The sequence below is a fragment of the Crinia signifera genome, chromosome 12 (genome assembly GCF_055691185.1).
Source record: "Crinia signifera chromosome 12, ASM5569118v1, whole genome shotgun sequence".
NCBI lineage: Eukaryota > Metazoa > Chordata > Amphibia > Anura > Myobatrachidae > Crinia > Crinia signifera.
The window spans coordinates 25,935,921-25,959,319 of record NC_139228.1 but is presented as its reverse complement, the minus strand read 5'-3'; the positions used below and the strand labels follow the sequence as shown (position 1 = coordinate 25,959,319).

The following is a 23,399-nucleotide window of genomic DNA, read 5'->3' as shown; positions in this document are numbered from 1 at the left end:
TGGCTGGCGGCAGCCAGCCATTCGCAAGGCTGGGTTTGGTGGACTTGCAAGGCTCTATTCAACCAGAATAACCCCCTTTGTACAGTCCTTGCAAATTCCTGATTTATACTTTTTTCCACTGGAAATAGAGAAGACTTGTTTTTAATGATTAAAAATAAGAAATACGGTTCTTTGAGTTTAATTAAACTTCAAAACACAAAGTCCACTGACAGTAATCTTTGTAGAGAACTAAAGAAAGTCAAAGAGAGACGAGAATGTTGTCTTTACTGGCAACTTATTAGGGTAATGAGTACGGCATTAAACATATTATGTCATGTTCTTCAAAAGATGTTTAACTCTGCAGAGAGGCTTCTGTGGTGCACAAATGATTTGCTATATGCAGTGCTTTCCGCATGTACACTTCTTGACCAATTAAAGTCTGCAGTCATCATACCGTTAATCAGAAGGTGTCAACGCGTCCCGTTGTGTTTGTTTTGTTACCAGTTTGTGGAGTTACGGATGTGTCCTCCGACACATAGGGGTATATTCAATGCATGTCGAAACTGCCATCTTGCCGAAAAAGAAGGCAGTTTTTGACATGAATGGATCGGAAGGGGTTCCAATCTATTCAATACTAGCTGTTTTTTTTCGGCAGGTCAAAATGTTTTGACCTGCTGAACCCTAGGTGGATTAATTGACGGAATAGCCGCTAATCCACCTGCTTTTGACGGAAACGCAGCCAAAACCGAAAGGTTTTGGCCATGTTTCTGGCAATCTCAATGTGACATAAAAAGATGCTACATTGAGACAGAGAGCACCTTACCTGTCCGCCGCCGCCTCCCATATCCACCAGCCAGCTCCTGTACCCACCCACCGCACTCACCTGTCCTGCCACCAGGCTGGGTGAGAGCAGCTTGCCCGGCCCTGTCCAGGCTCTGTTCTGGCTCCCGCTGCCTCCTGTCCCCATGGCAACCAGGTGAGCATCAATCAGCGGCCAAATCAGACGTCCGGATTTGGCCACTGCATTGAAAAATGGATGCCGGATCCATTCCGGCAAAAGAATTTCAGAATGGATCCGGCATCAATTGAATATATACCTTAGGGGTAAATTTACAGAAGCTTCTACAAAGTATGAGGTTGCCCATAGCAACCAGTTAGATTCTGTCTATCATTTTCTAGGATGCAATAGAGAAATAAGATGGACTCTGTTTGCTATGGGCAACAACATCTATTTTCAAGATGCCTGGCTTGGGTGATTTGGGCAGTATAGTGTTGTTTTCACTCAAATGCGCTGCTTCATCATAATGCAATGTGGCAAACGTTTCACGAGACTGCATTGATTCATTTGACACTGACGTCCGAGTCTGTATACGAAGCTCAGCGGAGACACGACCGCTGCATGTATAACTCTCCATAAACCGATTCAGACTCTGTCACACATCTGTGCAGTCTCGTGAAGCAATTCCATTGCATCACATTGGTATTAAGGGGAACATTCGAGTCAGGAATTGCTGGGAACAATTCTACCCCTTTCACATCGCACCTAATTTATCGGGTTCATGATGGTTTTTTGCCGGCAATACGAACTGGTAAAAAAGAAGGTTTCTTACGGTTCATTGCTGTGTTGCTTTGGTCAAGTCAAGCGACCCGTTTCCCTTTCACACTAGGAAGGAAGCAGTGCTTGGAGCAGCACCAGCTCTAAGCCTCCTCCCCCGACCCCGATGATGCTCAACCCCACCCCCCACATGACGTTAACAAACCAGCAATATTGTTAATTCTGTAGATGCAGCATTGGGCATTTAAGTATTTTTTTAATTTCTAAAGCATTTTCAAACTAAAATTTTATATATTCGTTTTTCATGGGCAAAATAATGGGTTGGAACTTACACTACTGGAAAAAATGGGCCAGTGAATCAATTTTTGTTATCTAGCATTCTATGCTCCTATTGTAAGGTGTTCTAGATCCTCTACAAAACAAATTGGTGTTTCTAGATATTAACTGCTTCCTTTCCTGGAATTTTGTGATTCCTTTGGTTGCCGTTTAGTCGATAACCAAATAAAGCCTCCTGATCTTTCTATAGAAGGGAGAGGTCGTCTGTGTACCTTGGGAGATGACCTTGATACCCCTTCTAAAAAGGAATCTGTGATCAGCCAAGGATAGCATAAAGCCAGCCTTGTCCCAGACGTAAGCTAGCCGTCCCCTGTTTTGGCTTTCTTTCTTAACAGGTTACAACAGGAGGTCAAGCAAGTCCTCGTTCCCTTGCATAACCATTCTACCTTATAATAGCAATTGCTGGTTACATTGTTATCCTTTCTGTGCATTAAATGTATGGAAGCAGCTTAGTCCAGCGGGCAGTTGTTGATGGAGCTGGATGTACGCCTGCCAGTGTGTTATCCAATTAGCTCCATCAACAGTTTCCCAATATCCTGCATTTACCCACAGGCTAGGAGAACCCATTGTGTACATGAACAATCTGTATTAGATCATGAACCACAGGTTAGGAAGCCTTGTATAGATTAAAGGTCATTTATATGAACACAATTTATTTCCCATGGTAATTTAAATAATGATTGTCCAACTGGTGATACGAAGTGGCCCTCAGTTAAATAACTGTACCCCCCTCCCCATCGCCCGTCTCTAAATTAGACATTAATTCATGACATTTGGATGGCATCTGACCTGTATGCTGAAATACGCAGAGCTTTTCCTATTTGAAGAAAATTTCCATAGTGTTGGACATGACTGATATTATAGAGTTATGTCTACAAATACTTGTCCTTTAATCATGCCAGATAGCCTTGTTTCGCACGCTCCAGACTTGCTAGCGTCAAACACGAATACACTAAAAGTGAGATACAATGTTGAACAAACAAGGTAAAAAGTCAAAGAAACAGATCTGATGTGAGCGACCCGTGATTTATGCTTATGGAGGAATTCAATTAGCCGTATACATTTAACAGGGGGTGACAATGTGGCGGTAGCCTCAGGATAAAACCCCCAGGCCAGTGGTTCCCAAACTGTGTGCCGTGGCTCCCTGGGGTGCCTCGGGACACTTGCAGGGGTGCCACGGGTTGGTGGACCAGGCGCAATTCAAATTATTTATGGTCAATTATTTATGGACAAAACCAGTGCTGGTGGCTGCCAATCATAAAATATGTGTATAATCAGAAGCAAATCCTGCCCTTTACCACATAACTGAACCTAAGAAACACATATAAACACAAGCTACTTAATTTATATATATATTTTTTGGGGGGCCTAGGGGTGCCGCGGAAAAATTCTGAAACTCTAGGGTGCCGCGATCCGAAAAAGATTGGGAACCTCTGCCCCAGGCTATTGAATCACAGCCCTTTATTCTTGATCACTAAATTGATCTGTTTTCAGGCAATAACACATAGAAGGGTCAGTTCCCAGGTCTCTGTGTTAGTACTGGCACTCTGTGGGCTGTGAAGACCAGTGGTTGCTCCAGAGGTAGGAAGGGCTGCAGCAAAGTTCAAAATTCAAATGGGGGAGCAACACCAACTGCAGTGAGTCAGTTTGGAATGGTAGTTGGTGGCAGTGGCTGGGCCTACCCTATTTGAATTTGGAACTGAGCCTCCCCTGGTGAAGGCTCAAAAAGAAATCCATGTTAAGTGCAACCTGCTTCGGGGGCTATTTAAATACATAGATCATGTATCTTGCAGTAAATGGCAACAGCTAATTGAGTTCCCCCTTTCAACTGTGACTTTTTTCCCCCTCTTTGACTAATCGTAAGCACTTAGTATATTGAGGAAAATGAGGGTGGTATTATGCTACTCATGGATGGCATCACATGATGCACATATATGAAGACACATCTGTGTCAATATTCTTCATATTTGTTCTTTTCTTACCTGTATTGTTTTTTTTTCAGCCACAAAACCCCTCTTGAATAGCTTGCTGCGTGAGCCGTCCCTGATCTCTGACCCTGTTCTTGCCAATCAGGTCCATCAGGTAATACTCTATAGCCAAGCCATGGGGAAAATGTCCTGCCATTTAATTGAATTGGAACAGCTATACAATAATGATGTTCCAGAGTTTACAAGATGCCCTTGGGTAGCTCTCTTGTTGGGTTCATTGTTCATCGCTGCCTTCTGTGCCAGGAGTAACCATGTGTGATCCTGTAGGATAGGGGTGGCTTTGAGATCTTCCAACTGTTCGTGTGTCTCAGGCCACCTGTGGATCTATAGCAGGAATGAATGCAGCGGGTTTTAAAATGTGACAGTTAGTAATGACTACAGCTGTGCACCGGCTAGGGGATTTCGAAAACGTAGACCGTTGGTAGATCTCAAAGACCGGTTTAGCCACCCCTGCCTTACATAATATGACTGGTGAGCAGCAAAATATAAATGACTATTCTAATCCGGTTTCTTTTTCTTTTCCTTCAGTGTATTATCAATGACTGCTGTAACGGACCCTTGGTGGATTGTATCAAACAGTATCCTGAACCGCACCTGTGTTTTATAGTCGTACGGAACACTTTCCTAAATGTCACTGCTTGTGCGTTATTATACAGCATTATACAGAGGTCACTCATTCACAAGTGGATAGTGGAGCAGTGGTGGTGAGCCCAGGTGCAAAAATATAATTTAGGCTCCCTTCCCCCACCCCAAGTTCTCATATCCAACGGCAGTGGGTGACAGGGAGAAGAAGAGGGTGACAGTGTAAGGCAGGCAAAGGCAGAGTGTGACAGGGAGAAAGAGTGGGTGAGAGGGGAAGACAGTGGGTGATTTGGCTCTTCTCAGTTTGGCACTCGGTCAGACATACCCTGACAGTGAAATTTCACCAGTTATGAGATGCCTTAAATCACAGACAGAAGTGAATCAGAGGCAGCATGTTACTGTGATCATCAGCGCTGATAGGTGGCAGGACTCCTATCAGTACTGAACACAAGGTCAGCCCCACCTCTCTAAGGTAAGTGCCACCTCCCTCAGGAAGCGGGGCCCACCCGGCTCCCTGCACTGGGCTCATTCATTTTACGTTGCTCAAAACGATCTGCGGGAGGCCCTGGGGGAAAACTAATTGCTGGTGTGGGCAGCAGTGGACCCCTTAGTCATCATGGGCCCCTTGCAATGCACCTGCTCCACCAATGGTAGTTCCGCCTCTGCAGTGGAGTGCAGTTATCAAACTAGTTTTTATTTTTATTTTTTTTGTATCAGGAGATGGTTCTGCTTGGTGGCAGATGCTACTAATAAGCCAATAGCCTAGCAGCCCCCCACCCCCCCTCGCTGTGTCCTGGGGGTTCTTATCCTCACGTAATACACAGTGTCGGATTTTTATTCTGTGCGCTGCTGCGTAATACATGTAGCCTGCCAGCTTATATCGGTCTCACATCTTAAGTTGCTTGTAACACAGGGATTCCGGCCACTTCAATGAAGAGACGAGTGTTTAGTATATTAGTTTGAAGTATTAATGCACTTCTTTCTTAGGCCAAATATAGTGCACCTTTTATGTGACCCTGCCTAATGCTACGCACAGCCAACAAACTGCTAGCATTATATCTGCAGCTATTGGCAGCCAGGAGTGAGTTATAATGGTCCGTAATGGCTTTGTGGTTTTAAAAAAAAGAGAAGAAAATCATGGCTGGTGAGGAAATAATTGATTAGCATTTGATAGAACCTATCAGGGAAATGCTTGATTGGCCTGTGGAGATATTGAGAAATATCATCCCTGCAATATGAAGTGGCATTACTCGGCAGGCTTTGACTTTGTGCGTTCTCAAGAGATTTATCTAAAGGAACTACATGTGACAGGCCATTAATAAATGGGTGTATTTGTATTCTCTGCATTACTAGTTGTGAAATGGAATAAGTGAGGCATGCAGGTTTCTTGCTGATCACAATCGTAAAGAAGTTGCAGCCAATCGGGGGGGGGGGGGACACGCTGATGTAGGAAGTGATGCAGCGTGTAAATGTTCGGGGAGCCAATCGCAGTAGGGAGATTGGGCTTGCAGCCTATCCGTGCCTATTAGGTGCAACATACAGTCAGGAGGGCAATGCCCCAAGGAAAACATAAATACCCAACTCAAGTAATAGGAGAGACTTTAACCACCCTCTACACCTGCTTTACCGCATTTGGGGGATAGATGTATGAAGCAGTGATAAGGGAGGAGAAGTGATAAAGTGCCTGGTACTTTATCACCGGCCAATCAGCTCCTGACTGTTAAGTTATAGGCTGGGTTTAAAAAGGGACAGTTAAGAGCTGATTGGTCGGTGATAAAGTACCAGGCACTTTATCACTTCTCCTCCCTTATCACTGCTTCATACATTTACCCCTCAGTTCCACCCCAAGTAGAGTGATGGTGGTACCCATCGATGGGGATCTAAAGATCTCCACCCCATTTTCAGCAGCTTGTACTTACACATACTTGTGTCCCATGTATATATTATGGTTTTATTTTATTACAATTTTGTACCACCTATATCCCATTGTAATGTAATAATAATCATAATGCTTTTATTTGTATAGGACTCAAGGTGCTTAACAGAATGAATGTATGGGATCAAGGAAGTACAGAAAAGCTTTTCATAAACTATACTTAAAGAAAGTAAGGCAATGCTTGAGTAAACAGGAAAGTCTTGAATCTATTACGGTTGTTTAGAGTGGGGGCCCCTCGAACTATGCAGGAAGTGATTTCCATTGAGTCAGAGCTGCATGGCTAAAAGCTTGACCCCCAGATGAATTATGGGAGATTCTAGGTACTGCTAAAAGTCCTTTATCTACAGATCGCAGTACTAGGGTGGGCCAGTATGGAATCAGAAGCTGCTTCGGGCACCTTGGGCCTTGGTCATGTAGGGCTTCGAAACTCAGTAAGTTAATCTTGAAAATGAATTGCCACTATATGTATCGGGATGCATATGATATCCCGACAGTGGGGAAGCCAGCGGTGAGAGAAATGTCTCCGGCATTTTGTTGCGTAGTATCCCGACAGGTGCTCCTTACGCGACTTAACCCTCTCCCCTTAAGATCTGGCTGTGTTCCACTTCTACCAGTGCGCCTGTCCCCCGATGAGCCTTAGCTGGCACGCGTTGCGGGAGCCCGGTGACTTATGGCCATAAGGAAGTGTTACATCAGGGCGAAAGTTTTCAGAAATTACATGTTAATTTCAGGGCACATAAAATAGTTAAAAATCAATTGAAAGTTTAAGGTTTTAAAAGCATAATGTCTTCTGAAGGATTGTGTATTGATTTTAAATATAACTCTCTAATTATATATGCACGGAGTAAAGCACAGAGACAAGGCTCTTTGCAAATGGCAGGGGGCTGTTTCACAGGAAGGCTTTTGAGGATTACGGGAAGCTAAGGCCTAGGTTTCTCATTGGGCAGAAAATGGCCTGTGAGATTATTTACAGGTTTTGCCTGCTGGTCAGCGGGATACATCAATAACAGGCAGTAACATTATAGAGCATCTAAGTGTTCAGGCCACTATTAGAGTCGGAAATCGCTTAGAAGATCTCGTATTATTTCCCCGTTCGTCCTCACCCTCCACTTATCCATCTTCCTCTCGCTCTCACTCCTTCACTCCCTGCGGAACAATTCGCCTATTTTTATATTTCTGCCCTTCTTGCCTGGTCACAGATGTTCATTACATTGGGCAGTTTTAGACTTTTTTTTGTCTATTGCCCAGAATGCATTTGGGGTATAGTTTTTGATATTGCAGACATTGTATTTATGTTGAGGCGGACTTTGGTGTCTAAATTCTCTTGGTCGCTAGACAGTAAGTTTTACCGATCAATTTACTGATATCGAAGGGGGTCTGCTTAACTTTCCGATGGCATTACAGGGCTACAGAACACATTAACGTAATAGGTAAGGTATTAAACGTTTGAGCACAAATTAAATTGGGCTAGAAGCTGATTGGTTCTCCATTTTATCGCTTTCTGAGGTTTGACACGGATGAAATCAGCATGCGGCAGCGAGGATGCCGGTGTTCAATATTCTGATACGGACATCCTGACTGACCTCAAAACCCCGGTGCCGGAAATTCAAACCGTTCAGGATGCCACCGCTGGAATATCAAGAACCAGGAACCCCGTGCAGTGAGAATGTGGCCTGGAATAGTCCTGCCGGGGATCGGGGTTTGGTTCAGGCAGCGGGGAGTTAGGGTTTGGCACCATTGGGTAGGGTTAGGGTCAGGTTGTGGAAAAGACCTTCAGGATGCCACGTTGGTATTTTGTTCACCGGTCATCCGTATATGTCCCCTCTGTTGTACTGTTTGTGCATATAATTATATAATGTGACATTTACTGACATGTCCAATTCCTTAACTAACCGATCGCACAGTTCTATTGGTTATGAGCATGAAGTGCTGCTGAGGGAGAAGCTCTTGGAGAGAAACCTGGCCTTCCTAGGTAAGATATTACTACGTCTGTACTGCAAAGAACATTTCTGACCAGTCTTATGGGATTAATCTGCTTGCCAAAGGAACTGTCACTGCTAATAAACAATTAAATACTACACGAAAGACTAAAGATAAAGTAACCTACTGCCACTGTGCTTACACGAGGGCTGAGCATTACAGAGCTAACAAATATACCTGAATTACATGAAGCAAGTGTCCGGCATAACCAGTGATGAGGTCAAACATTATATATAATATAAATATGCAGCTATTATGGTTTATTTGTTGTTCAGGACTTTAGAGTTTTCGCAATATTAGCCAGAAACCCACGGGGCCAGCCCTTCTGCCGTCCCATTATTGCCTCAGGCCTTTAATATAGGCACGTGGGAGTGGGAGCATCTCAAAGCAACTCAAAGGGTTAAAAAAAACCTCCCGCTTTCGACCGGTACCCCGTATGGCTGTTGAACTCGACTTAGTTACATCCTACCCACAATTTAAAAAATACACAAACTGTATGAATACACCTGCCGCAAATATTCTACATGTATGCAGCAGGATGAAAACAATAGACAAATAAAATATGCTAGCATAAGGAAATGCTTTAAATACATTTTTGTATTGTCTATTTATCTTTATACTGCTACCTTATGCCTGTTGGAATTGCTTAAAGTGGAAGGCACTTTGTTCTTTTTTGAGCATGATGATGCTAATCCATGTACTCATGGGGTTCATCTGTTCTTTCTACTCATCTTATTACTGATAGGACTATGCATAGCTGCCTACCCTCCTGCAATCTGCAGGAGACTCCCTCAAATAGCAGCAATCTCCCTCTCTCCCTCATTAGTCTAGCAATCTCCCTAATTTCACCTAGCCCACATTACACTGTTACATTTTTTGGGGAAAAAAAGAATGAGAGACAGATACATTTACATTGTATCATCAGTAGCATTTCCCAGCACTTTACCAAGTATAGTAGCTCTTACTAACTGCTTTGGGGCTCATCTACATTTGGATACAAATCATTTTAAAATATTCCTCTCAGATGTAGCAGTGCACACCCACGCTTCTAGGTGCCACGTTCACAATCTGTTTTCACAATTTCTCCATATATGGAACTAGACACGCCCTTTTAGTGGAGCGCATGACACGCCCCCTCAATCGGGCGCTGTGCAAAATTCTACTACCAACTATAATCTCCCTCAAACTGTTTTTCAAAAGTAGGCAAGTATGAGGACTATGGGGATTATTCTGGTTCTCATATGGACAAAACCATGTGCACTGCAACTTGTGCAGAGAGAGTTCGATTTGGGTGGAGTTTTACTTCAAAGTTTGATCTATATGGCAGTGTAAAAATAAAGCAGTCAGTATTTTCCCTGCACAGAAACAAAATAACTCACCCAAATCTAATTCTCTCTCTCTCTGCACAAGTTACATCCGACCCCTGCAGTGCACATGGTTTTGTCCATATGGGAAGGAATTTGCCTTTGCGAGTGAACCAGAATAAGGGCCTATGATCGCAGGATATCCAGCTTTCATAGTACCTCAAATATTGTACATGAGCCTCTTTCTGTATAGATTAAATCTAAACAGGTCCTCAAAACAAATCTCTGCCTGGTATCTCCTGGGCCGTGAATGTATTGTGGGTTAGCGCACGGTTACAGAAAGCGTTTTCTGTGTGAATATAAATGGGGGAGGGTGACATAGACTGGATGTCCTCCTCCTCCGCCTGCGTTTGAGCATCAGGCTTTGCCATTAATGGCATCGCTGCTGTCTCTGGGAATGCTGTAGGTAAGGTTTAGGAATGAGGGGAAATGAGCATTACGGAGCATGCATATTGCCAGGGAGGGGAGTTCGGGATGATTGATGCCAAACAGGCTCTTATTGATTTAGGGCCGAGCAGGAACTCTGTTATCTAATACATTGTATAAACAGCACACCCTTGCTGGCGTGTAATTAATATTTTATAGAATAAGTAGCTGAAAGAAAATGCTTTAATATGTGCAGCAGTATTACTTTTCCTGTCATGGGATGAGAGCCATCATTTGGGTTATGTGATATTGCCGCTTGTATCGGCCCATTACCAGCAATGCTGGAATCTAGAGCCACCAATGCAGATTATATACATACTGTACGGTGTAACAGCAGCTGTTATTGGCCACTCTGGCCTAAGCACGCTAGTGTATGTTGCATTTTTATGCATTTTTTTGTACTAATGTATGAATTTTAAATATGAAAATGTGGATTATATTTTTCTATGTAGTGATGCACTGGGGGGGGGGGATTCAATTGTTGGTGATTATCTCGCCCGGGCCCGGCCAAATTCACGCAACAGCTAGCCTCCTTTCATGTTAAACAGCCCTATGGCGTGACTCAGAAGCTTTGGACATCTTTTTATAGATATTTCGGATGAAATTGGGTGAGAGATTCAGAAAGGGAGAGATTTGTTAAGAAATCTCCAGTTTTTTTTAAAGCGCTAGTCATTTACACGGCAAAACCGGTTTGATTTTGCCGTGTAAATGATTGCCACAAAAACAAACCTGGAGATTTCTTACCAAATTATTTTTTTTCGCTTTTATAAGCCGTGCTGTAAAGTTATTATATTGTTTATACACGGTTTATATACTCTTGCTTTTCTTATCTTACACACACACAAATGGTTATTACCGTTAACTCTTTCTGATTCCTTCCCTCTGACTGATCCTGCCAAGCGGGTGTTCTCACAGGAGAAATTAGCACATGGTCTCTGTGAGATGTTTGTCCCGGGAACATAGATGGATGGGAGGAAAGCTTTACTACCTCTGGGAACCGTCATTAATTCTAATCAAAGGTGAAGCAGAAAGAGCACTTGGAAGGCAGTGTCAGTAACCCAGCAGGTGTTAGGACAGGACCACACAGCCTTCCCCGTTACATATCCAGGTCATTAGTTAGGGTTGGTTGGAGACGTACAGCAATGCCTGTTATAGGCTTCTACAAAATGCTATAGCGTTCTCCTGGGTTTCAAAAGTCAAGGGCAATATGTTATGACACATGAGGGCTTTTCTGATCAAACTGTGGCAACTTTAGAAAGGAGAGAGAGGATATTGAAGGCTTATGTGCGATTAGCGTTGTACTTACGAGGGCACTTGGCAGAACAGTAGTCCCGTTGTACATGATAAACTCTGGCTCATGACTATATAGTTTACTGTAGGCATTGTACAGTAGAAGAACATGCCAGTTAGATGATTTAGAGAGACCCACGGCTTAATCCTGCTGGGTTTGAGAACCACCATTAGCCAGAAAGCAAACGCTAGGGTCTTGTGACTATAAACCACACGGAACTTGTGTTCTGTCTGTTGCTGTCCTAAACGGATGCTGATCTGGGCTCCTCCAGCAAGCCCTGGTAATATTGTACCGAGCCGGAAACATGGCGAGCGCAACAAGCTATGCGAGGGGACACAGTTCACTTTGACGGTGTCCGCGTCGGCTATGTTGACATTTGAGACAAATAAACCATAAAAAAAACCTCACGTTGACCTGTTGGCTGTCGAACTTCCCATTGTCTGCCTCATGTTTGTATCAATCTTCCAACCCTGTTGACTTTAGCCATGTAAACCTATTTCACGTGTCGATTTAAGTCATGTCGACCTTTAGTGGCCAACCTAATGACCCGTACCCGCTGCATAAAGTGATAGAAGTGGAATGTGATAAACAACCAGCCAATCTTCTCCTACCTGTCATTTTTCAGACACAGCCTATAACATGGCAGGTAGGAGCTGATTGGCTGGTGGATAATCACTTTATTCATTTTTAAGCTTGGTACATCTGGCCCTTAATTTACTATCGGTGCGTATGGGGTCAATAAGAAACACATTTTTCATGGGAATTTGAAATAGAGCAATCGTCGTCCTATAACCGGTCATCCCAAATATGGGTGCAGAGTCGTAGGATTATCTGGTTTAGCTGCACCCCACCTGTGATGGATCGCACGGCCCTTCTCTGGCCGGGAAGCTTCGTACGTGTGGTGATGGCATCTTCAGGTGGTATTACCCTGCGCATACAAGCTCCTAAAATGTTGGACTTTTTGGAATTGCTTAAATTGCAATATGGCATTTTCCTCTGTTTTATGGGGCTGCGGCACTGGTGTCTTACAAATGGGGGCTCCCTGTACATGAAGCGTGTAGACAGCTGACATCCGCTGAGGTCAGCTGCCCCCCCCCCCCCCTAGTCCTCGCTTCGCCTGCCCATGGGAACGCCCTTGAAATGCTGGGTGTTCCCATGCATGCAGCTAGCCCCTCCCCGCTGCCCCACCCACACTGCTAGGTGTGAACGGAACGAAGAACAAGCAGTTTGCCGTGCCCGCTCGCACCAAGCGGCTGCACGTGCACATAAAAGTATGTGCACGTGCACAGTCGCTCACCATCACTCCCGTGCACGAACATGCAGGGGATGGTGGTGATTAGAATCACCCCAATAATGTGACAACTGCTTTCTCCTTATTTATGGGACAGATTGGCATGATACATATTTCTAAAAGTGATTGTAGTAATTCATAAGTTCATTACTAATCAGCTCTTTCTTTATCTGCAGATGAAGACCAGCTGCGTATAAAGGGCTATGATAAAACTCCAGACTTCATCCTGGAGGTGCCAGTAGGTGAGTCTTTCACCCATGCTGCACTGCAGATGGGGCATATGTAACATGTGCAGAGATGGTTTGATTTGGTGAGTTATTGTGTTTCTGTGCAGGGTATAAACTAAATTACAGTATTAAAATAAAGCAGCCAGATTTCAATTTAAACACACCCCCACCCAAATCTTACTCTGCACATGTTACGTCTGCCCCACCTGCAGTGCAGCATGGTTTTCCCCAGTTGTGTGTTTTTTTTGCTTTTCCAACAAAGCTGAATCAGGCCTATTGCCAGGATGCTTTACGCTGTAATGAATCTAGCCTGCACATTTCATAGTAGCTGATGCTTCTAGGAACGCACACATTGGAAGCACAGTGGTAGCAGACACTGTCACCTGACCGTACGGAGATAGCAGCCTATAGGCTTGCTAGGAACTAGTGACATCACGGAGGCAGCTGATGTCAGCTTGCACATGTGCGGTTGTGGATATGCAATTCTCTTTCAATCACTATACATCATAGTTTAAATCCATACATAAGCAGAGTGCAAGCTGATAGTGGCAAGTCACCCATAAAGCTGGTGGTGGGACTTGACGATCAGGATTTAGGTCCAGAGATGATGACAGCGCATAACCCATCTGTAATGGTGCCCGCACATGGTGAGATGTGTGCTGGGTGGGATCTGAGCTATACAATGTGTGCTATACAGCTGGAGCCTTAGTGCTATGCTATTTGAACTAAATGCGATGTGACCTTGTTCAAAAATACCTGTCTGCACTTTTTTGCCTAAAAAACACTAGAAGTGATGCAATTTGAACCAAAAAGTTAAAATTGCACGTGTTATTTGCACCGTGTATGGGCACCAGGTTTCAATCACAAATAAATTTATAATGAACACTCACGGGCACCTACAGTTCGGCCAGGCCCTGATAAAATAAAGGTCCTGTGGGGGGAAAACCCCTGTAATTTGTGCGGGGCGGGTGCCTCTTCGCACACACAGAGGGAAAGAAGTGACAGACTGCAGCTGTCTCAGCTCCCCAGCTCAGCACACAGCACTGAGCAGCGTGTGCTGAGCTGTGTAGAGAGGCTGTGCTGCATGCATGCCATCTCTCTCCCCACTGCCTGGCTCCCTGACCCTGCAAGGGAGGGAAGAGCGGGGCCTGGGTAAAAGTACCCAAACCCACCACCCACCCCCATCTTGACTCCACTGCGAACACCTAGTACCGTCTTACCTTAGCTAATGCGTAATTAGTAAGTTTTGCATAGTCACCTGATTGTGAAAGCCCTGTTTTTATACTACTTATGGTTTCCTTGTTAGCTGTGGATGGACATGTAATTCATTGGATTGAAAGCAAAGCGTCCTTTGGAGATGAGAGCAGTCATCGCATGTACCTACAGGATCAGTTCTGGAGCTACTGGAACAGGTGGGTGTGCTGCGCATTGATGGACAGGAAGGGATTCCACTATAAACGTGCCCATCGGAACATATATCTGGACTGTTCTATCATTTGCAATAGCTTCACTCTCATGGCGTAATTGGAAACCCAGAAAATGAAGTTCAGTGCATATGATCGATGGGTCTGAGAATGTCTTCTCCCTATGTAGAAGCCGCTGCGAGTTTAGGTATCGCCGGAATAATTACTTAAATTTGGGTTTATTTGAATCATAAAAAGTAGGGAAAGTAGCCACAGACATGGAAATGTGATTAACAGGTTATATCCTTCACCCAATTTAGTAAGCATCTACGTACTAATACTGTATTGTTACATACACCTCGGTCACTAACACAGGTGAAATGACGCATTACTTCTGGATAGAGAACAAGATGAGGGCTGATCAAGGATGTTAGTGGAAAAAGCTTTAGGGATACAGTTTTCTTGTCCTTAACCCTTTGAGTGCTAAGTGAATTTGTCAAAATAGGTGTGAAAATTGCCAAGCAATCATTTGTATCTATCATAATACCTTATATAGGAAATATGATCTTTTTTTTTTTTTTTTACACAACATTTTTTGTTTGAATCGATATAACAAATGTGTGCGACGCTGGCAATTTTAGCGGATATTTTGTGCATCTCTCACAGATATTTTGGCACTCAAAGGGGTTTAAACCAATGAGAGAATGTCAAGTAAAAAAAAAAAAACAAGTTTTGACAATGAGATTAGATAAGACTGAGAGTGCCATTTATTTTGAGAATCATTTTTTTTACAGTTTTAGTTTTTTATTTGAAAAAGATCCGGAAAGGTAAGTTAATTTCAATTTAAAAAAGGGCACATAGCTCGTATATATAATCATGCAAGTAGTGACCAAGGGGGTACACAAAGGTTTGTCAGTATGCTTATCCAAAACATCTGGGAACTGGGTGATAGAGACCTTGAGCACGTCACAGAGCAGGCAAGTGGATGGTTTTTAACGGCCATTTTGCATCTTCCATGATACTGTATATATCAATTCCTTTGAAATTTTATGGATAGAATCCAAATATACCATCATAAATGTGATATCATGTAAACTATTTAAGATATTTGATCCTTGAAATTCAAAAATGAAGGTGTTTACTAACCGTAAGCGCTCGGCAAGGCTCCCTTCTACCAGCGCTACGGGGAATGCATCCTGCCTAGAGTCCTCTGTGCCATCAGAATCCCCCTCCTCATTCTCCATGTGCTGGTTCTGTGGCAGAACACTTCTCTTAGCGCTGGATGCCATGTTGCTTGCTGGCTCTGGTCCCAGTTTCCCACCGGTATGCACAGGGGGAAGCAAGCAAGTATATGAGTAAGTGCGTTGTTGTTGGGTAGAATAGCATATAAGGGTCATGAATGGAATCTTTGTTGTGACTTAGTTGTGCTGCTGTTAGGTTTGGACGGTGGATCCACAAAGTCCTGCTGTTCTGTGTTTATGGGACACTGCAAATCACTATCACAAAGCGAAACCCATGAACGCACTGGATACAGAAGTCCAGGCTTTCAGTTACATGAAGGAAAGGTATCCCAAAGTTATGCAAAGCTAATGTAAGGCTTATTTGTTGGGCCAAAAATAACAGATGAAACATTTAATTCTATCTGACGGACTTTGAGTCTGCTGCTTGGTCAATGTAACAGGAGACAGAAAATCTGGTTCTTCCACTGAATTCAGAATTCCTAAATTAGGCAAAAACACAGTCACATGCCAAAGGCCGGGAACATTTGAATTTTATGGGAGTATTGTAATTAGTTATTTCCATGGGAACATATAAGAACAGCAGAACAACCAAATGTAGTGTTTATTCTAGCACCCGCTATCTTTGAAAACCCATGCAGTTCCTCTACCCTGCCTGGGGTGTTGCTGTCTACTGTAGTGCACCTAGCACAGTGTCGTCTGTATATCAGCACTGATATGCAAACCAGACCTCTGCTAAAAACACCACAGCAGACGGCGACACCCCAGGCAGGGAACAGGAACTGCATGGGTTTTCAAAGATAGCGGGTGCTAGAATGAACACTACAAATGGGATAGAAATACAATGCAACACTACCTCTACCAATTTTTGGGTGCAGTTTAAAGGTCAAAGGATGCTTGACCTTTAAAGTGTTATTCATTTAGGTATAAAAACTTACATATAACTGATTGTTCCGCTTCATTTCTCACACTCTATCACATTATGGGCCCTGGAAGGTGTTATTATCATATAGCGACTCTTTAATTGGAATATTCATTGTCTCATGGTGTTTACAGGGTGGCTGATACGAAGTGCATACCAGAGGGACGGCGTGCCAATATCACCTCTTGCCAGGCTTCCTTTAACTCTGTTATTATTTAAAACTATGGTCTCGAATCCCGTCCCGCGCCAACCCTGCTATAACGAACGTGTCCTTGATTAGTAAAGCATTACAAGCTGATTTTTTACGTTCGCCCCTTAAAAAGATGTGTATGAAATAAAGTTGCCACAAGACCACCACCAGCCCGGCAGGACTTCTGCCAATACTGTAACTGTTTTCATATTAAGAGGCTGATGTCGTTATCGGTCACTGGTAACGAGACTGCTCCTCACCATAAGGCACATTTCGTTTGCAGTCATTAAGAGCACTCAAGCATTTGCATAGACCAGGCATCGAAGTATCATAAAGGGTAACACTTTGTTGTCCTAGTTCAACAGACAAAGATCAAACTGTTTTTTCTTATTTCATGTTATAGACGTTGAGATCTGCAAAGTCCAATTATTTTCTATTCCGTATAAGCGATGTAGCACTTTCCCCCAATACACATTCTAAATCTATAAATCAAAAAAGTTCTTATTTCAGTGCTGAGTTCAGGACTGCTGTTGGGGGGAGGAGGTTTATACTGTATTAGTAGTAATGTAACGTGTTTCATGTTGTGTTTATAATTCAATCACCGTTACAGCAGCTTATCTCCCTTCCCAGTGTGGGCTAAGTCCCATATACAGTAATTTTGACGAGGAGGAACAGATCAAGAAATCATTACACCTGGAATTACATTTCCCCTCTCGATGCCTGTAGGGGTCACTGTGACCATGGAAAGGCTACTTCTGTCCGTATTTGCTCATTTAAATATTTCTTTCTGTCCCTGGTAACTGATATATGTACAGTATAAGATATACACACTGGAGCTGATTTATAGGACTCGCGTAGCGCAAGATACATATATCGAATTTCTGGTCACATCTTACATGTGTACTTTCATATGACTGGAGATGGGAAGGGAAGGGGGGCCGTTATCCTTATAGCGTGTTTTAGTGATCACATGCAGATACAGGGCCAGATGTACTGTATCAAGCTTCAAAAAGTGATACAAATGAGATAAACAGCCAGCCAATCCGCTCCTACCTGCCATGTTACAGGCTGGTTTTGAAAAATGACAGGTAGAAGCTGATTGGCTGGTTGTTTATCACTCTCCATTGTATCACTTTTTGAAGCTTGATACTTCTGGCCCACAGCCTAGGACGCGGGATCTACCTGTCAAGTAGCTGTATCACTTACCTGGATGGGGATGGGGGGAGTTATATGCTAATGCTGAAGGAGATTATATATTTGTAATATAAAATGATTCTCAGAAATGAGGATGAAAAGTAGCTATAATTGAAGGTTCATGTATCATTAACCAGGTTTTAATGCTTTTTAAGATTAATACTACAAAACAATTTTAATATATATATTTTTTACCACTATTACAGCTGAATTTTTTTGTAAGTTGACTTAATATAGTAAAACATACTAATTACACGCAGACATCTCAATAGCACTGAAAGTTTGGAATTGAAATAAATGTGAAGGAAATGAAATCGCGAGGTGTTTCTGTGTATAACCTGTTTAAGCCTTTGCGTATCGATGTTGCTGTGAGAGACCCTCAGAATATCCGCTCACAGCGATTGTTCTTTGTTTGGGTGCAATATTTCATTAAACTTCAATGAATTGACCCGGCCGTATTTGTATTTATTTATACTGAAAGAACAGTCGCTGTGAGCGGCGCCGGCGTTTTTAGCAGATAGTTTGATGATCTCTCACAGCAACATTTGCGCTCAAAGGGTAAATGTGTTGTAGTGGTTTGTCCTATTATTATTAAGAATATTAGTTGTGATGTCCCGATTCTGGTAAGATTTAATACCACTGAACCGGTTTACCCTCCCTATTTTCTCTGCTGTGTGTGAATTTACTGCATTGGTTCAGCACACACAAATGAAGACCACAAACAGCAACAATGTAGGGCTAAACGCACATGCACGATATTGCAGTAGAAAAGAGTAAATTGCAACCATACTGGGACTTCGTCTGGTACCAAATCATGCCCTTAAAACATTGGGGCAGATGTTAACAAGAGATAAATGCAAGGGTGATAAAGAGAGATAAACGTCCAGCCAATCACCTGCTAACTGCCATGTTTCAGGCTGTGTTTGAAAAAAGTCAGTAAGGAGCTGATTGGCTGGACGTTTATCTCTCCTTATCACCCTTGCATTTATCTCTGGTTAAGGCTTAATACATCTGCCCCAGTATTAGCTAAATATATTGCAAATTCAGGTAAAGTACTCAGTCACAGATGTCCTGTATAACCCATTCCCTTGACACTTGCTTATGCTTCATTTGTTACTTCACGATTACCTTCATTAAGACGCAAAAAAATAGTTTTAACCACTTAACCCTTTACGTGCCAACGTTGCTTTCAGAGAGGTGCAAAATATCCACTAACAATGCCAGGGTTGAAGTCGAGGAATATGAATCACTTTAGTTATTTCCCGCAAATGAAGTCCATTAATTGCACACAAATTTTTTTTTTAAAAGTCACTGTGAGTGACGCCGGCATTTTTAGCAGCTTTTTTGCACATCTCTCACAGCAACTTTGGCACTCAAAGGGTTAAGGTGCCCATACACTAGGGTGATCTGTATGTGATTTGGTCACCTTTTAAGCGATCAATCCCTTGAAAAGTGTCCAAATCGCACGTATGTGACAGCAAGTCTGATGCGATGTGCGGTCCCGTGCGCATTACATAGGATACTGCGAGTCGCACCGCCAGCAGGAAGGATCAAGCCAGGCAGGACCGCTAACGATACATCGCATGCGATCCTGACACCCGGGAAGGTCCCGAGGGCTTTGTTTGTACGTGTGATACTTTATCTGTATATTCCAGCTATAACTTTTCTGTATGGCTTAATGCCGGACACTTTGCATGACTGTGACGACCCATTACATTTATATTTGTTCTGGTTTTATTCTTTATTTTTTTCTGCCTCATCTAAAATGCTAACTTGAATCTGGACATCCTGGAATCTGTCAGGTGTGGAGGCCGAGGAGCTGGTCATGCACAGGCAGTTTCCAGTTCTCCACAGGCAGCCCAGGCTAGGCCTCCAAAGGTCAGCCTTGATGTCACAGCACGTCAGCTGGTTGACATGTTGTGATGCCATCCTGCCACGCTCTGCAGTTTTGACCCTGACTGCACTGGAGGATTCCTAGAGGAGCCTGGTACAATCCCTATTCACTGCTGGGAAAAGCCTTTTGTTAATGAACTTGTGGCTGCGGCTCCTGCCTCATTACCGCAAGGACGGGATCGGCATTTAAAAATATTTAAATGACCAAAATTGTTACCGCATTGTCCCAGCAGAGCAGAATAACAAAACCATGCATCGAATGTTGTGGAAAATTGGAATTTAGCAAAATTCACATTTAAGGACAGAGGCTCCTAAGATGTGCTTTTGTGGCATACCCCACAAATATTGGGTTTATTTACTAAGATGGGAGTTCTATTTACAGATGGGATGTTGCTAGGGGCAACCAGTCGGATACGATCTATTATATTCTAGAAGGTGCTTAATAAATAAGATTGTAGATTCTGATTGGTTGGTTGTCTACAATAACATCCCATCTGCCATCGAACTCCCATCTTCGTAAATTTACCCCTTAGTGTCTGTTTTCTTTATTTCTAGTTCTGCCATAGTGTTTTGCTTTGATAAATAGCGTGGGATTTAAATTAATTAAATATTTTGCTGAACTCAGGGTTTAAAGAAAACTTTATTTTCTTATCAGTTTTACAGCATGTTTCATTTCAATGACATCGTAAAACTTTCCTGCAGCCTCCCAGAAGTGAGTTCTGTAGGGTTCTCTGCATAAGCGTCTTAATAGAGAGAGGGGGAGGGCCTCCTTCGCATGTGCAGGTCTCCAAAAACATGGCACCCGCCATGTTCTGGTGTCCAAATCCCTACTGTGCATGTGCAGTGGCCATTTTACCTGTGATTTTATTTCACCACGGTTGCAGCTCTGACACGGGACTCCGGAAAAGTAAGTAATAAAATATGGGTGCGGTGTGAGACCACCTGGACTCCTAGGCTCATGTATGATGCCCACATTGCACCCATTATAGAATTGCCAATGGTTCGTTGGCACTGCCATCTGGCTTTTAAATGCTAAGAATATGTTTCACTCCTATCTGTATAACAATATTATATTAAGCAGGGATGTCTTTAAAGAAAGTTTTTTGGAGCCAACAGGGTGCTTATAAATATTCACAATGTTTGTCTTTTTGATACACATTACATGTACTTTCGTTGTATCCTTTTATATGAAGCTACTCTGCGGCATTCGCTATTATACCACGATTCCACATTTTGCTTAGATACTGGTCAGAGGATATCGCTCCTGTTACAACTGCAAAGAGAACGCAATTTCAGCAATTGATAGCTGCATTATTGCCTTCGTTTTATTTGCAGTATTTCTTTACAGCTGTAGACCTAATTTAATACTGTCCATCGACTTTTTGCTCTATAGAAAACGGTGAGGACAAAAGGCTTAGCGATAACCATATAATGTTAGATTAGCGCAACATGGTCCGTAGTCCCTGTTCTTCTTTTTCTATAGATTGTAAGCTTGCAAGCAGGGCCCTCATACCTTTGACTGTCTGTAAATACCCAGTTTGTCGTATCACTGTGTCATATTGTAAAACTGAATATTCTGCGCTATATATAAGAAACTGTTAATAAATAAATAATGGAAACGCAGAGAGGGGCGATGCGAATTCAGTGGTGGGATTCACTAGACCCACAATGTGGGGATTGCCCTGTAAGAGATGACTCTGCCTGTAGGCTTGGATGTAGGATGTTTTGCAGCTGATACGGCAATATCAGTCACTGCTTGCTACTGATATGGATCTGTACGCAGCTGCACTGTATCTTATCTGGTTATCGGCACACTGTCAGACTTTGCCTAGATTCCCTTGTTGCCGATATTTAGTCGGAGTGCCCCCTTTTGTCCTTGCAGCTGACTTACTGACGGCTGACACCGGTCCCCTGCGGTACAGAAATGAGCAAATAATTGTCCTCATTTCCAGTATTAAATAATTTGTTTATTTTGACTTTTTGATGAACTGATGCCTAATGATAGTGTTCTCTAAGCAGAAGAGGTTAATATACGCTGCGTTTAGTCTTCTCACTGACTGGCTGAGTGCATAGCTAGCAATCACTTCCTATCTAGTCTTCATCCCCGGCTGTCTGTAGATGCAGGCCAGTTGACAATGCGAGTGCTGTTTTTTTTTTTTCTCCCCCTCTCCCTTTAATGTCCCCTCTCCCACCCCCCTACCTCACTCTATCAAATATTGTTAAGTCACCCAGGAGCACCGCGCCATTGCGACAGCGCTTTCTGCACCTATCTACTTTACCGCAAGGCTTCTACATCTACATCCAGCGTCGCCTCCCCCACCCCCACCGAACTAACATTCGACAAGCATCTCGCCCTCACCAACGATAAGAGCTGACAGCGCAGATCTTGAAATGTCTTTATATATTTTTTTCCCCCTTCGCTATTTTGCCAAAGGCCCTGGTCAGATGTTCTCCTCTATGTCAGAAGAATGTCAGCAACCGCAAACCCTACCTTTCAGAATTCCTTGTAATTTCTTAATTGGCATTTACAAGTGACATTTGCAATGTGTGCTCTAGTACTGACCAGAGAGGCTTCCAGAGAAACATTGCATAGACTATGCACCACAGATAGACTATGCACCTCTCTCCATCCTGTTACTGATCATCCTGTAATGACCTGTACATGTTATTAAGTATATTCCACATAAACCAAGTATGTAGAAGAGGACAAGCAGACACTAGAGTCTGTATATAATGTTATATTGCACAAACGTCTAATAAAATAACACCGTAGGAAGGGTTAAGGGATAACTTACCGTCAGTCGGGATTTCGACTGTTGTTTCTCCGACATCTGAATCCCAACTGTCAGGAGCCCGACAGAGGGGGGGGGGGGGGGGGGGCACGAGCGTTCAAGCCCCTTGGGGGGGGTCAGGGGGCTTGCCATGCTGCGGGCTCGGTGGCGAGCTGCGTTTGCCACCTATCCTACTAGGTCAATAGCCTGTGTAAATCGGGATTCCAATGTCGGAGAAAACATATTCTGCTCCTAAGCTATAGATTTGTAGGGCTATATCTGGTGGAACTTTGAGGAATATTAGTAGATCCTTGAAAAGAGTGTTTAGATCACGGTAAAGTTCTATTTACGATCACGGCAGGGTTACATTTTTGGGGATCTAATTAAGCATTGATGTGGGTTAACTGGACAGCTAAAATGTGTTTTCATTTTCTCTTGTACAGAGTTATACTTATGATATCCCGGCATCTGGCAGTCAAAATAACCCACCCTGGCAGGTGAATCCTGACAGGGGCACTGTTGTTAGTAAGGTAACCCTACCCCCTTACCCTAACCCTGTGTAAGTGTGTATGCACTTGCCGATGCCAGCAAACCCCACTGAGCCCCTTCCGCCACTGATATTGGCGTTGGCGTGGTCGCCTAGTGTGTATGGGTCTTTTTAGTGCTTTGTAAAGATATTCCCCAGAGCAACCGCTGCCCTCTTCTATTTCGGGTGATTTGGGTAGTCCTATATTGTGTAAAGGTAACAGTTCCCCTTTAACTTATTGCAACCGTCCTTAGTCCTGTTCACATGAAAGTAATGAACATACATTTATTTTGGGTTGCTGTCATTT

The 23,399-nt window shown here is 43.2% G+C and overlaps 1 protein-coding gene across 11 annotated transcripts in view; it reads left to right on the top strand.

The window, feature by feature from the left end:
- The window catches only part of CDIN1 (CDAN1 interacting nuclease 1), a 284,765-nt gene that overhangs the window by 102,914 nt on the left and 158,452 nt on the right, over positions 1-23,399 (top strand). For all 11 annotated transcript variants that reach the window (XM_083166853.1, XM_083166848.1, XM_083166845.1 and 8 more), the window contains 5 exons: positions 3,873-3,952; positions 4,387-4,436; positions 8,281-8,348; positions 12,905-12,970; positions 14,262-14,367. In XM_083166853.1, coding sequence (XP_083022979.1) covers positions 3,873-3,952; positions 4,387-4,436; positions 8,281-8,348; positions 12,905-12,970; positions 14,262-14,367 — 370 coding nt within the window. The remainder of the gene's footprint in view (positions 1-3,872; positions 3,953-4,386; positions 4,437-8,280; positions 8,349-12,904; positions 12,971-14,261; positions 14,368-23,399) is intronic.